Consider the following 16,831-nt stretch of genomic DNA (forward strand, 5'->3'; position numbering starts at 1 on the left):
GAGTTGTTTTTGGTGTTTCTTCCAACATAGTTTTCCTGCGCCAAATTCCTTTAAAAACTTAAACTATTCTGTCATCTATTCCTAAATTCTTAAACTATCCTGTAATATTATATCTTAGAAAACCAGATATGACAGTCAAATAAAAATAATCCTAGGGAATCACAAGTAAAAAGTGATATTTAGATAAAGCGAAGTGAATGGAATATTATGCTTGTAGAAAATATAATATTGTGTGCCTAGTTGAACAACAAATATAGTATAGTGTATAGATTTTCTATTTTGTATAGAATATTTTATACCTTTTGTGAGATGTGATATCAATGGGAGGGTTTGTATTAAGTTTGAAAAGGGTGGGTGTCGTAGATAAAAGCATGGTTTACAAGAGCAAATAAATCATGGCTAACACAAAACATACATCACACCTTTCAACCAACCCTTGCAAACAAGTGTGCCTGATTCTTCACCATTTGCCATTTCCATAGGGTTGCTAAGATTTCCCTCAGGGAGCTCAAGGGTGAAGGCGGGAATGTCCATTCTGTAGAAGACGATTTAACAACAAACGTCCTCCAGTACCTCACTCAAGTACCTGAGAGGTAGGGATCCTGGGGAAGGGGGTTGGGAAGGGTTTCCTGTCTTTGGTGCTATTTTCTTTCTCCTCTTTGATCTTAGCAACCACATATATTTTTTTTATTTCTTACTTCTCATTTGAGGACTTATCTATTTTTTTCCTTTTTCTATATTCACAAACTTCTATTGCTAAAGTCCTTCCTGGTTCCTGCGGTTTCTAATAACCTACATCTTATCTTTAGATAAGAAGGCCGGAGAATCAGACTACACAAACACACATCTGCATACAGACTGTCTAGAAAACTGTTGCAATGTGAGACTGCCATGTGAGGTTCTACATTGTTTTTTTTAAAATTATTATTATTATTTGTTGTAGGTATATATACAAAGAGGTGTGTATAAAGAAAGAATAGTGGTGATCAACTCATGCACATAGAGGGACAAAAGTATGTGAGTTAGTGGAATAACTATAAAACAGTAGTGAGTAGGGGTGGCCTTCATTCCATTCTGGTAGGTACGCCTCTTTATAAAACATCCCAATTTTTCAGGCCACAGGTCATCCTATCTCCATGTAGGTATGACTGCTCTATATACTCAGCAAATTCCGAGTACACCCCCCTTATCTTTCTGAGTAGGCCTCACAATTCATTACCATGGTATACACTTCTACGTATACTATAATTAAGTATTCTCTGGTAAAGATACAAAGAAAGAAGGCCTACTCAGAAAGATAAGGGGGGCATACCCGGCATTTGCTAAGTATATAGGGCAGTTGTACCTACATGGAGATAGGATGATCTGTGCCCTGAAAAATAGGGATGTTTTAAAAAGGGGCATACCTACCAGAATGGAAACAAGGAAGAGGCGTGAGCAAAGAAAGAGAATGTCAGCTAGAATGGAATTAATCATGATAGTCATTTAAGAAAAGTCAGTGTAATTAATACTCTGAGGAATTGATGGAGTGTAGCATAGTGGAACTTAAATAGCGTATGTAGACATGGTATCTATGGTGGGTATAGAATCTGAGGAATAGAGGAGGGCTGTAGGGAATAAAAGATGTATTAAAAAGTGAATGGGAAGTGTAAAATAGATTTGTATCTTTACCAGAGAATACTTAATTATAGTATATTTTAGAAGTGTATACTACGGTAATGAACTGTGAGGCCTACTTAAAAAGATAAGGGGGGGCGTACCCGGCATTTGCTAAGTATATAGGGCAGTTGTACCTACATGGAGATAGGATGACCTGTGGTCTGAAAAATAGGGATGTCTTATAAAGTGGCATACCTCCCAGGATGGAAAGAAGTAGTGCTCTCATAAGGTCAACCCGTAGGCAATGTATAGGTACTGATCCTACGAGAAAGGCACAGTATTGTGACAAGAGTCACAAAATTTTATAGGAATTATTCTGGAAAGTATGAATTCTATACACAACTAGCATTATTATGTTTCATATAAATAATGAGGGTCAAAAGAACACTTTCGTTTCACCCAGAGTTCCTCCACACTACAAGCTAGAAACTAGTAAAAAGAATGAGAACAGAAAATTGAATAATCAAGTGTCATGAACACCTGAAGTGTACAATTGGAAATAAAGAAAAAGTCTCATGATTCATAAATACTTATCAATTTACTAAATCACAAATGGATACTCTGTTCTTGATATCAAAGTAAAGTGAGAATAAAATAAAGAAACACTCAGCTAAAAATTGTTCTAGAGAAAACAGAGGGTTGTTATTGAAGTGGAACATGTATATATAAACCTATGTAAGAAATGTATACTCTTAAAATGTAAAATGTTATCATGTGTGATATGATTATGCATAAAATATCACGTGTTCGATCTGACGGGGGAGGGGGGGAGGGGGGGGGGATATGTAGTGATTAGAGAATTTCTGCATAAATTCTAGAGCCCCTCGGCCTTCTACCATCTCGAACACATGATATTTTATATATGAGTGCAAGAGAGTGGAATCCTACCTACTGCATGTCACATGTTTCTGTGTGCAGGTTGGAAATGAGTCACGAGCAGAATGTAGATGCGGCAGACAAACTGCACCGACAAGTACTTGTCTATCGATCCATGGAAGTTCAGTGAAAGTGGACAGAAGAACGATGGAGTGTTTATGCTACTCTGTTCTAATTGTGTTTTGACCATTGTTATAGTAACGTGGACAGTTGTAAAAGAACCAATGAAAACTTTCGTCTTAGCCTTGTTGAAGGGAAGACATGTACTAAGATTTAGATTGAGAGTGGACATGGTGTTTAAACCCACTTTCTCTAATATGTAAATTAGTTTGTTTCAATCATTTGGAGACATGAGAGGCTTTGAAGCAGTAGATACTTGCATTGTGAGTCAGCTTTGTAAAATGTCTGAAGTTCAAATATACGTTGTTAGTTGAAGCAAATGAAACTTTGTATATCTACTTATTTTTATAAGTACAAAGAGTCTTATGAGATTCCTGTACCTAGCAGCATACTTCAGAGAAGAAGGGAAAGAGAGTTTGCAGCAGCAGGCTAAACAGCAAGGAAGGTCGGTCAAGCATATCAAGTAAGTCGTCACATAGAAGAAGTGGAAGTTTGGGTATCTACTTTGGATGACAATTTATTGTCATCCAAACCCGTTAGAATATGTATGTTATTACTCCCTGAAAATCTGAATACTCTACTCAGAGTGGTTTCAGAGATTTAGGGAAAAATGCAACAGAAAATGTAAATTTTCAGGAACGGCTTCTAATGCTTCAAAAGACTGTAACTCACTTAATATATGCTTAATTTTTTATTTTTAGTCACTCAGAAGCACCCTGCACCTTGCTGTATATCATCCTCTTGATCTTTTTCCAAGTTTTTTCTTCTTTTCTTCTTTCTGGACTCCTTCGTGGCCAACTGTACTGCATACTCTGCTTTATCAATGCAAACCTTGTCCATCTGTTCAAGGTCTCTGATGCAGTTTGCTCCAAGATTAATTCACATATGCTGTAGCACTTTCACTCTACCAACATTGTCATCATTAAAAGCAATAACAGTGTCACTGAGCCCCCACTTTAGTGTCTTCATTCCAACAAAAACATTTTTGGTAAGCATGTCTATATAAGATTAGTGAATGACTCATTTGGATTTTGAGTCTGACCATGCAGACATGTCTTCAGTAATTCAGGATTTGCCAGGTCTCTTTAAATAGGTTTTATGATATCGATGACTGCTGCTGGACTCAAATGTTTATGGCTGTATGAACTTTTTGAGTACTGGGCATTGCAGTAATTGCACCATGAAACAGGTCCAGGAGGGCAAAGGTGGTGTACTGATTTTTCATCAGTTGACAGTCTTTGGAAGAAGGTAGCCCATACAGTCTGTGGAAGAAGGTAGCCTGCTTCATTTTCAACAAATCCTCAGTATTATTTCTAATGACCATCCCATAATACTGATGTAGTTCATCAATCATTTTGTCTGTCACTTTTCCTCAGAAAAATGTTAGAACTTTGACATACAATGCGTGTTTATACTATGAAACGATATGATACTATTTTGACAGTGCTACCAATACAAACATATAATTTAATCTTTATAACACAGCAATCCACAGCCTTCTATATAAAGAATTACCAATTTTATTAGACCCTGAAGTAATGCATGTAAAAATTTTAATATTTTCAACTGGTATAGATCATATTTAAAAAAAAATTAAAATGCTCCCCATGTGAGTTTATAAGTGATACATATTTATCATTTTATTTATAAAATTGCAAATTTTATAATAAGATAAAAATCTGAAAATGTTAAAAAAAATTTTTTTCCCATTCTAAACCCCTTAACATCTTTTTCTACAACATTCGATATTTTACTAGTCAAGATGATGGACAGAAAAGTAGTCAATAACAAAGAGATGTAAAAACATTCAAATGTTATGAACTTCTTTCTGTTTGGTGATATATGGCTACATTAGAAGTTTTATCTTATGTGCTTCAGTGTATACCTCTTAAATGAAATTATGTTTCAGATTCTCAACTTATTCTACAATCATGAAGACTGTTTCATATTCTATCTGAGGAAGAAATATTTGTGCAGCTCTCTTTCTTGATAATTACATATTATGTAGTCTTCTTTCATGACATGTTCTGCATCCCTTAGAGTCTCCTCACAATGGATCTTTGGAACAAAAAAATGTATTTAATCTAACTTAATTTAGTCAATTTAACATTAATATGGAAAAATTAGATGCAGTACCAATGGAAATAATTACAGCCAAAGAAAAAGTAATGCAAAAGGAATATGCAAAAAAATTTCCTGCATATCTGGAGAGGAAGATATTTCCTATAAACTGTTTGAGCTCCATAATTGATGTCCATCACAAGGAAGCAACAGGATGATATAAAAACTCATAGATCTGTCAGCCTTCTCATCACATGCATAAGGTGTTCACAACTTACTTACATGTTACACTTGTAATTTATGAAAGAAAATTGTAGAACACAGAGTTTGAAAATACTTTTGACTCAATTTGCACAAAAATTGTAGTATCAGCCTTTGGGAAACAAGACACTAATTTAGTCAAAGTGAGGATACTAGATTTATGTATTCAACAGTCAGAGTTCACATGATATGGAAAATCCTGCCAAAATGTATGTAATTTAGAAGTAAAGTTGAGAACTCAGCATATAGTACAGGTGTTGATCATATGAAACTGTATGGTTCCAGAGACCTTTCCAAGTCTCACACATCTATTATGTATGTATGCAGACTGAAGGAATGAATGAAAATTTTTACTATGGGCATTATTCAAACCCCAGTCTCTTGCTCACTAGTCAGATGGGCTAACCACTACATCACCCTGGCACAGTGGCTTTGCACAACTACATGGACTGTCCTCCTTACTCCAAATTCTCATTCACACCTCAGGCATTTGATATTCCCTCTAAACTTGAACAGCACTGCAGAGACCCTCCAGTTGTATTGGAATTGCTCCTCAGCATCAAACAAAGTGGGGGATTCTGCCTGAAACCCAGGCATAGGTGCTTTAATAAAATGAAACTACATGGCTCCAGAGGGTTTTTCACATCTCAAACATCTATGATGTTTAGGCCTATATACATAATAGGTGTATGAGACTTGTAAAGGTCTCTGGAGCTGTATAGTTTCATGTGATTAAAGCACCTATGCCTGGGTTTCAGGCAGGCTCCACCATTTCATTTGATGCTGAGGTGCTATTCCGATACACCTGGAGAGCCTCTGCAAAGCTGTTTGAGTTTAGGGGGAACACCGAGTGGGCTGAGATGTGATAAGGAGTTTGTACTGAGAAGCGAGGAGTGTTATAGTCACCCATGCAGTTGTGCAAAGCCACTGCGTCAGTGTGGTGTAGTGGCTAGTGCAGCTGCCTAATTAGCAGGAGACCTGGGTTCAAAACCTGGCTTTGGTACAAATTTTCATTTGTCACTTCAGTCTGCATATATACATCATAGATGTTTGAGACGTGAAAAGGTCTCTGTAACCATATAGTTTCATTTGATTAAAGCACCTATGCCTGGGTCTTATGCCAGATCCCCCATTTCATTCGATGCTGAGGTGTTATTCCAATATAGCTGCAGAGCCTCTGCAATGCTGTTAGAGTTTAGGGGGAATATCAAGTGTGCTGAGGCATGAATGGGTAGAATTTAGGGGGAATATCAAGTGTGCTGAGGCATGAATGGGAATTTGGATTGAGGAGGGAGGTGTGCTAAGGTCGTCCATGGAGTTATGCAAAGCTTCTGCACCACAGTGGAGTTATGGTTAATGTATCCCCATAGTATAGTGAGAAGAAGACCCATGTTTGAATCCTGGCCTTGGTACAAATTTTCATTCTTCACTTCATCCTGCAAATATACATCAAACAGGTTCTGAGTCATTGACAGGCAAGAAACAGATTTGTTTGTGAGGCAATGATCTAATGCCTCCACTGTTTGCTGAGTTGTTACTTTACTGTTAAATCAGTCAGACTTCATGTGGAAAGTGAGAAACCATGAACTGAATAAGGACAAAAGGAGGAGATTTTGTAATGCCATAAAACTGGTTTTGTTATGCCATCAAATTGTTGATGTTTGCATTTGTACTATTGTAACTAGCACAGTCACAGGTATTGCCTAAATTTATTATGCCTTTAGTGGACTTTTATTCAATGTATTTAATTTTCTAATAACTCTTGTACATTAGCTCTGGAGTGCATTGAGAGAAAAAATTGTCAATCATTTTTTTCTCATGTTAACTGCCTTTTCTTGAATGTGCTATCTAAAGCAAAATTTCATACCACCATAGCTGTTCTAAGCAATCCTAGAGGTACTCTTCACAGCTCTAAACAGGAAAAAAGCAAAAAGAGTACTGTATTTATGGTACATACCTGAACCACCTTCATTTTGCAGATGACATTTTAATGTTTAAATCTAGGCAGATAAACCTCAACAACTAATGGAAGAGTTTATAGAGATAGTGTGAAAGTAGCCTGAAAATTAACCATGATAAGACAAATAACATGTCATTGTCACATCATAAGATAATTATACAAATTAAATATGAAGTCATAAAACCAACTGATGATTTTCTGTGATCTGGATTAGATGAAGGTAATAGACAGACAGACAGGAAAAAAAATAGAATATTAAAAGTAATCTGGATTGCTTTTGGTAAAGTAAATGGTTTTCAAATAAAAGTTTAAAATGTCTCTGGAAGTCATTGTGTATTTCCAGATTTGACTTATGGCAGAAAGACATATAGTTTTACAGTGAAAACCATTCAAAAATGAAGGGTTGCTCAATAGGCAATGGCAAAGTGCTTATTGATTATCACCAAGAGATGTAGATCATTTAACAAATAGATCAGACAACAAAATGAGATGGAAAACATAATTATGACTGCCACTGAAAATAAGGTAGGGGTAAGCAGGACATTAAGCCAGATGAGTGGATGGTAAATAAGTTAAGAAAGTTCCTTACTGGATCTCAAGAGATAAGGAGAAACTAAGTCAATGACCTAAGGGAGAGTGAGCAGATGAGATAACTAATGTGTAGGTGCAACCTGTATGTGTACAGCTGAGAAGTCTGATGAGTTGAGAGCTAAAGAGAACGCCTTTGTTCAAACTGGATGTCAGATAACAGGCCAATGAAACCATAATGAACGGGAAAATAAGAAATAGAGTTACAGCAACCATGATTCTAAGAAAATGAGTCTACAGTCTTTGCTCACAAGTGTTGTGAAAGCGCCATTGTGAAGTTAGGTCACTGTTTGTATAAATGCATCCACCACAATAAAGCAGTACATCTTGGATAGAAACATCATAACAGAATCCATTTTGACTCTAAATGCATACATACATACGTACATACATATATTAATCCTTGTTTTGTCGATTATGAATATGACATTTCATAATGATGTGGAATGAGTCATTTTAACATAAGTTTTCTTTATACAAAATACTTATATTTTTTACAGTTACTACTTCATATCTAAAAATTTATCTGAAGTACCTAAAGTGTGGTAAAAATCTACAAATGTAAAATAAAGTATTAAAAAATGCTGATGGCTGGTAAAGGCTGTCAGATTGTCTTCATATATTGCTTCATGTAGTCACTGTTGACCATCTGAATTTAAAAAAAAAGATTATGTTTCAGAAATAAATACATATGAGATTAGCAAACCAAAACTGAATGGGACTTGAAACTTCTTTGCAATGCTGGACTAAGACTGAACTGTACAACCTTGTTAACATACAAGATGAAAAGCAAATAATTCCCCACATCTGCATCATCTTGTATAATCAATTACTTTCATGATAACCTACAGTGTTCTGTTGTATACATTTATAGTTATTTACCTTGTAACGCTCATTTATTTGTCAATTACTATAAGTTTTTCTGTCTTAAGTTAACTGTAATGAAAGAGTATCCATTTTGCTCTTATTTATTAAGCACATTCTATGGTAATTGGTATTTTTGCTTCTTCCTTTTCCTTTTGTTGTCATTGGAGGACTTCAGAACACATAAAGGAGAGGAATAAGCAAAAAATGGCCACAGAAACTGATTTATAAATAAAAGTGAAACACATCTGATGAAACATTCTCATTAGAATAGAATAGATTAGATTCAGGTTTTGTTCCATAGATCCAAAAAATGAGATGATTCTCATGGTTGTGGAACATGTCAAAAAGTATAAAACAAATACATAGAACATTTGAATATAATACCTATTACTGATCATCTGTCAGGAGATTGTCAAAATAGATGAATACAATGTGGTAATTTGAACAGCTAATATTTACAGAATTAACACACTGTCAGAATGAAACATTGTTATGCACTATTAATATTTGACTGTAGTAACCCTGAGCTGGAAAGACCAATAATAATTTTTATGAAATAGCTATGATGGTCATGCAAACAAACCCTTTTTTTATTTATTTTCCCATGGAGAATTTACATAATAAAAACCAAGAATGATTTTCAAACAGAAAGGAAGTCAGCAATGAGTTGTAGTTCAGTCTTACTAAAGATTTAGATTTCAGCTATAATAAAGCTATGATCAGTGCATATGAACTGAGTCATGTGGACTCAGCAAGCTTGTAAACAAGCTATACTGTAGCTGAAATGTAGATCTGCAATAAAGTAGAGACTGAATCATGACTGATTGCTGACTTTTTTCCCGTTTGAAATACAGCACAGTTGCTGTGCACAACAGAGCCAATCAAATCCAACCTGAACAATGATACTGAAAAAGATATGTGAAGTTAATGCCTAAAGGACATCATTAGAAAAATTAACAGTTAAATGTCTTAATTTTCTAAATGTTTGTCTGATATTATATAATAAACTTACCATTTTAATATAACCTTTTGAATCCAAGAGGAGATTTTCAGGTTTCAAATCACGATAGATGAAACCACGAGTGTGTAGATAGTCTAGTGCTTCCACTACACAAGCTGTCATGAAACGAGCTGTCTTCTCATCAAAAAGATGACGTCTCTGAAGTAGAGAAAATACATCACCTCCAAGACATGGTTCCATCAAAAAGTAAACATACCTTGAATCACGGTATGTCCGATACAACCTGCAGACAAACAAAAAAACTGTGTAAATTCCATTATTTGAAAATGTTTTTTTTCTTCCAAATGGGAACACAAAGTGCGGTTTTTACGAACTGACATAAATGAGAAAGTGTCGCTGTTGCTCATTTATCTAATTGCTCTAAATGTTTGTACAAGACTACATGCAATAGAGCTTTTCATCATACACATCCAAAAAATGATTAACAGTACAGGGGTTCATATCATTTATTTATGAAACATCTAATTCACACAATTATACACAGCACCCATGATGAACTAGATATCAAGTAATGTACAAAACTGTTTTGTTATTTGGATTTAGTGTAACCTAATTATGAATTTAAAACAATGAATATAACAATAAAGACCAATTGCAAAGAATACCAATAAGACTGCAGTTAATGGAAAAAATCCTTGATCATAAGTTCACAACTAGCAACATGTCCAATTAAGAGTGTGTGGAACAGTATGAGTGAGAAGACATTCCAAGAATTTCTGAACTTCTTAAGCAAAACAGACTTTCTTAGCATAGAGGAGTATATACACTCTAAGAAGAAAAAAAGACACACCACGAATGAATTATCCAAATTTGATGGAAATTGTCAGATGTCATGTACATGTCAGACAAACAAATGATTAGTACTTCAGAAAATTGGATGATTTTTTTCAAGATTAAGTTCTTCATGAACTTAGGACAGCAGTAACATGTTGGTCTCTTTCTCGCCCTTGTGCAAGCAGTTATTCGGCTTGGCATTCATAGATAGAATTGTTGAATGTCCTCCTCCTGAAGGATATCATGCCAGATTCTATGCAGTTGGCTTGTTATACCACCAGAGCTGGTAGGAGGGCTCTCCCCATAATGCTCCAAACATTGTCAGTTGAGGAGGGATCTGTTGACCTATTTGACCAAAGTGAGGGTTGGCAAGCATGAAGACAAGCAGTAGAGACTCTCATCTTGTGTGGCTGGGCATTATCTTGCTCAGATACGAGCCCAGGATGGCGTGCCATGAAGGGAAAGAAAATGGGGGGTAGAATATTGTTGATGTACTGTTGTGCCATAAGGATGCTGTGCTGTAAGGGTGCCACAGATGACAACCAAATGTAGCCTGCTATAAAATGAAATGGCAGCCTGGACCATCACTACAGGTTTTCGGGCTGTGTGCCGCATGACAGTCAGGTTGGTATCCCACCACTGTCTGCAGCATCTCCAGACATGTCTTTACTGGTCAGAAGGGCTCAATTCAAAGTGCATCTCATCACCGAGGACAATTCGGCTCTAGTGAATGAGATTCCAGGACCCAGTGACCAGCAAAGACATGCCCCAGACAGTGGTGGTGTACCAACCCAACTGTCATCTGCCATATGGTCTGACACACAGAAGTCATGGGCCGAGTGCCATTTCATTTCATAACAGGACCCATTTGGTTGTCATTGCGGCACCGTTACATAACTGTGGTACATCAATGATCTTCTACACCCTGTTTTGTTGCCCTTCATGCAAGTCATCCTGAACTTACATTTCCGCAGGATCATACCCTCCCACACACACCCAGAGTTTTCACTGCTTATCTTCATGCTTGCCAAACCCTAGCTTGCCCAACAAGGTCACCAGATTATTAAAATCTGCTGCAATCCAGCTGGAACCAATGTGTGAACATTTCTGACCATAAAAAATGCTGAATACATTATTTTTTTCAGATGTAAGAAAAGACAAAATCAGTAATAACAAGATAAATTCTGTAGAATAGATTTTCAATTGCTCAGAGTAATAAAGTTATACATGATTCTTCTTATTTTTAATAAAAATGTAGCCCACCATGCTTGTAATGCCAATAAAATAATACATTCATGCAACATATTTGTGGAGGTAAACTGTTACAAACAAGCCATTATAGCTATATTTCTGGTGTTTGCTTTATTTGTAAGTTACTGTACACTATTTCAGAGGTGTTAATAAACATGCAGTTCAAAAATCTCTGTCATTTTGTAGTTCTACAAGCTAGTTAGTTACAATAATATGAGGATATGTTGGCCATTTTTAATTCTCATTCTGTTCTTATCCTTAACCTACACAGTTCTGCTTGAAGGTATCTGTATTGCATGATGATAATAAATGTTATGTGTTTCATATAGCAGAGATGCTGAGTCACAATAGGCACAATAAAAAGATTCGCACAAGTAAAGCTTTCGGCCATTAAGGCCTTTGTCAGCAGTAGACACACATACACACACGCACACACACACACTCACATAAACGCAACACTGCAGTGTGTTCTCAGCTTTCTGAGACTGCAGATGTGTGTGCAAGCTGCGTTTATGTGTGTGTGTGTGTGTGTGTGTGTGTGTGTGTGTGTGTGTGCATGTGTGTATGTGTGTCTACTGCTCCAATCTGCAAAGGCTATTTATTGATATGCATTATGGTCACATTTATTTTGGTGAAAATTCAAGGCTGCAGCTTATCAATCTTTTCCAAAAATAAAAATGTGTAAAAGATTCCAACAAAAATTATTTTGCTTCACATCGAGCTGACAGATATGACAAGCAGATATAACATCATTTATTTCTGCTTGCAAATACATGACACATTAAAAGATACAAATATGCCATGATTTGTTCTACAATTTGCCAGAAAAAGTGACACTAGAATCTAACTGTGTGATGTGTGCACTTATACCAATTTATACGACATATCAAAAATACTTCTAATGGTAATTAATGTAGCAGGACCATGGTTGTAAAAGAGGAGCTGTATTTTTTTTACATTTACCAGAGACGGACAATGAAAAATTAAAAACAATATTTTCTACTAGACTAACAAAATACACAATTAACTCCCAAAAAGGTTAAATAAATAACTAAAACCAAGAAATTTAAAATGACAAAATATAACCTATTAAATATGCAATATACCCTGTCAGTTCTGAAAGTTTTGAGGCTGGATTAATGAAAAGTATGTGAAAGTTAGGGCTGTGATTTTAATACTTCAGGTGTCCTATATAGTACAGTGGACAGACAATTCATACAACCAAGTGAAACTGTCAGCAAACTTCCTCTTTAGGATTTTGCTCGAGTAGTGTGTCTCATTGGCTTCAATATTGGTTATGTTGTCCAAACATTGTCCCTTTATGGGAATTTCTGCTCTTTGTCATTTTGTGGTACATTTATATTGAAGTCAGTAAGTCTTGTCCCCCATGGTGATTTTTCTCCCAGAAGAGAATTATGTTCTCAATTACAGTCAATTTATGGCAGGTATCGACACATCGTCGGGACCCGTGTGCAGGATAAATTTTGCACAAACTTTTCTCCTCTTCAAAACTTTCTGGAGAAGGTTTTGAACACTTCATTTGGAGATATTTACTCCATTGAGACTTTTGACATAACAAAGGTCAATTGCTGTCGCTGCACATCTACTACTGAACACTGCCTGCTCACGTCTCATTGGTCAAATGTATATATGTTTTTTTTTACAGTTGTTAGTTGAAGCTGTCACTGTAATTACTGCACTGATGTTACCTATAGGCCAGGAATAAAATCAGTCTCAGCACTTTTTGGAAGGACTGTGTACACTACCAGGTAAATTCAGAAGTTGGTAAAAGTGCAGCCTGTGAAATATGTCTGATTGTTAGTTACTCAGTATGAGTGAATAGTATAACATTAATTTTGATATTACCAGCTAACCTATTTACACATGTGTATATGTACAAAATAATATTATACTCAGTAAATAAGACCTTGTGAAAGTAATTCTGTTCATAATTAGATGCTTTCATATATGAGTACATTCATTTTTAATTGTGTTACAGAACAGTATTACACTGACATGTCTAAAATCATTGTGGAATGATGTATGGATCTACAGACTACTACCTAACAAGTATGTCATTTCATACAAACAGCTATCAGAAAGACTATATCCTGAATTCCACTAGACTTCAGTCACAGAATGTAAAGAAACATTTACGTATTCATTAGCAGAAACAGCACAGTATTAAACTTAGATCACAGTAAACTATGGACACAAAACACAAACACGTAGCACTGTATGACAACCTTGATATGAAAGGACAGTCTTTGCATCGAAGCATAACATTCTTCTCATTATAAGCATGCTGTTCTTGCTGTTGTTCCACAACATATGATTTTTTCAGCTTCTTCAGTGCAAACACAAGATTTTTATTGGTTCGGCTCACTACTAACTCAACTCTTCCAAAACCTCCAACACCAAGAGTAGCTATCTCTTCAAGATCAGAAAGTTTCAAATCTTCATGCTCTGGAAAAGTACAATATTTATTTCTAAATTTCTCCATTGTGAAATAATGGCACAAATGACATTTATTCAACCACAGTTATATATGCACTCATGACTGAGAGGAATAATAATTTTGTTCAAAATGAACAAACATTTTATTTATTCATTTATCATATATTGCCTCTACAGCTGACAGATTGTCAGCCTGACGATAGAACAGTAGTGGAATAAATATTATGTGCTGCAACTTGTTTCCACTATAGTATTACATTTAAGCTGGTAGTGTGTTTTCTGCACAATATTTATATGACCAACCAAACATATTTTTCATGTTTTATGTGCCACGTCCTTATGCATATTTACTGCCTGGGTTCTACAGTCGCAATGACATGAAGAGATTAGACCACTTGACAAACTGATAGTGGGAGGTTAGTGGTTGCTCCATTTAGTGTTTATAATTTAGAGGAAAATGGGCAGAGTAATATATGGGCAAATAATAGGAATATAGAACATTAAGGTTCAAGTGTAAAAATTAGCAATCATTTAAAAAAAATGTTGCTGTACTATAAATGTAATGTCTGTTGTAAGAACAACTTTTAAACCCAATCAAACTGAAAGATACAGATAAGGGCAATGAACACACATAATCAAGAGGAGGAAGAAGAAGTAATTAAGTCAACAACAACATGGACAGGACATGCTGCTACTCACCACATAGATGAGGTGTTGAGATGCAGAGAGGCAAAATGAAAAGGACTGCTAAAATATAATGCTTTCAGACAAAGTTCTTCATCCAAAATAAAAATCACACTTATAAATACAATATGGCAGGAGCCCCAAAAGTCTGGAGACAGTGGCAATGTGTGTGCAAGTTGTGCTTGTATGATTGTGAGAGTGTTTTCTACTTTGGAAGAAGGAAAATGTCCAAAAGCTTAATATTTTAGCAGTCTCTTTCATTGTGCCTGCTTGCAACTCAACACCTTCTCTATGTTGTGAGTAACATCATATCCTTTCCATTTTGTTGTTATTCCATACTTGACTTTCCATTGCCTTATTAAAGTAATAGAATATTATTATTGGGTAGAAATTAGTCACTTTTCAGAAAATGATAGACTAAGAGATTTAAATGATGACTTAAGAATTAAATAGCTAGTGACAGAGCCAGATAAGAAAGATATGAACACTGTGTTAACTGAAGAAAATTTAAATGTAAATAGGTGTAGAAACAATTCTGAAAGAGGGAGGGGAGAAGATAATGACATGTTTCTGATATTACAGAGAATGATAGCTATGTTGATTCATAGGCTAAACAGTGAAGAGGAGAAATATATTATTTTTTTCAAGGAAAAATTGAAAGCACTGGTAATGGATGGAATATTAGTAATTGTAAAAGTGTTGTTGCAATACCTAACAACAATGTTAAGGACTTACATAATATTAGTGACAGTGTGACAGTTATTTAGTCTGTAATTGAATTTCTTCAGAAAAACCATTCTTATGATGATATTTTTGTTACCTGATAAAATGAAAAAAGTTGAATTTTTTGTTTATGAACTTGGGGACAATAGTGATGCTATTAGTAAAGATAAAAAAATTCAGAAAAGTAATTATCAGTGAGTGTAAAACTATGTATCATTAGTGACAGCATAAGATTAGGTACTCTGTTATTGAACAATTGAAAGGTATGTGTCATAGTAGCATTCAGTGTCAAACAAACAAAAAGATAAGAATGATACTGGTGTGATGTATCAGGTTTTCTCAGCACAGATGATTAAAAGTGTGCTTCAGAGTGTTCTGCTGAGCTGTTGCTTCCATCTTATACACAATATTTCAATGAACAATCTGATGAGATTAATATCTTGGAGCAAATGCCAAGATTCTGGGATAGTATAATTAAGGAGTCTATAAAAATAAAGTTACCAGAAAACCTAATAAACAGGGAAGGCACTTTCAGTTTAACTAATGATGTCAGAAAATCTACTAAACAGAGACAGCAGTTTCAATTTAACTAATGCTGAGGGCTGGCAATCGATTTACTAAAATCTTGCTGGCCATCACATCCATCTGAGTTGGAAGACACCAGGAGTATTTACCTTTCACAGTATATCAGTACCACCTTTAAAAAACTAATGTGCACAAAAGGTGTAGTGGGCACTGAAAATCGAGTTCAGCTATAATAGCAGCGTGCAACCAATAATTGTTGACAGACTGGTTGGACACCATGAAGAGAGAGAACACATAATAGCAAAACCTGTAGCCTCTGAAGAAGACAAATGGTTCAGTTATTGACATATTGTGCATAAATTGGAAACAAACAACTCAGCAGAACATACAAATGCACATAATTACTGATAGTGAAGATGATTATTATTTTAATATAATTAGTTAGTCACATGTTCTGTAGATCATTCTGCATGACAGATCATAATGATGTGGAACAAGTTAGTTTACATTCGCATCATAAATTAATTTGTGCTTATGGTTACATTCTTAACATTTCTAATTTTTTAAATAATATATTACAAAAAGAAAGAAAGACATACAGATGTGGGCTATTCATTCCTAGCCACCAACAAGTGAGGTGGTGGTGCAGTGATTAGCACACTGGACTCTCATTCGTGATGAGGATGATGGTTCAAACCTGTGTCCAGATATCCAGATTTAGATTTACTGTGATTTCCCTAAATTGCTCCATGCAAATGCCAGGATGGTTCCTTTGAAAGAGGATGGCCAATTTCCTTCCCCACCCTTGATACAATCTGAGCTTATGCACCATCTGTACTGACCTCAGTATTGACGAGATGTCAAACCCAATCTTCCTTTCTTTCTCCTATTCACTAGCTTTCAGACATTACAGTAATAGAAGTTATTCTACAGAATAGAAAGAATTGTCAAAGAGAAACTTTCATAGTTTGTTTTCAGATTTTACTTTGCTACTTGTCAGACTT

General features: G+C 35.4%; 1 protein-coding gene across 4 annotated transcripts in view; it reads right to left on the reverse strand.

Annotated features, from left to right (window-relative positions):
- Positions 1-16,831, reverse strand: part of LOC126191208 (cGMP-dependent protein kinase, isozyme 1-like) — a 410,062-nt gene that overhangs the window by 101,706 nt on the left and 291,525 nt on the right. For all 4 annotated transcript variants that reach the window (XM_049932023.1, XM_049932009.1, XM_049932031.1 and 1 more), the window contains 2 exons: positions 13,685-13,904; positions 9,405-9,636 (listed from right to left, as the gene is read on the reverse strand). In XM_049932023.1, the coding sequence (XP_049787980.1) occupies positions 9,405-9,636; positions 13,685-13,904 (452 nt within the window). The remainder of the gene's footprint in view (positions 1-9,404; positions 9,637-13,684; positions 13,905-16,831) is intronic.

This window comes from Schistocerca cancellata, chromosome 1 (genome assembly GCF_023864275.1).
Source record: "Schistocerca cancellata isolate TAMUIC-IGC-003103 chromosome 1, iqSchCanc2.1, whole genome shotgun sequence".
In the NCBI taxonomy this organism is placed as follows: Eukaryota; Metazoa; Arthropoda; class Insecta; order Orthoptera; family Acrididae; genus Schistocerca; species Schistocerca cancellata.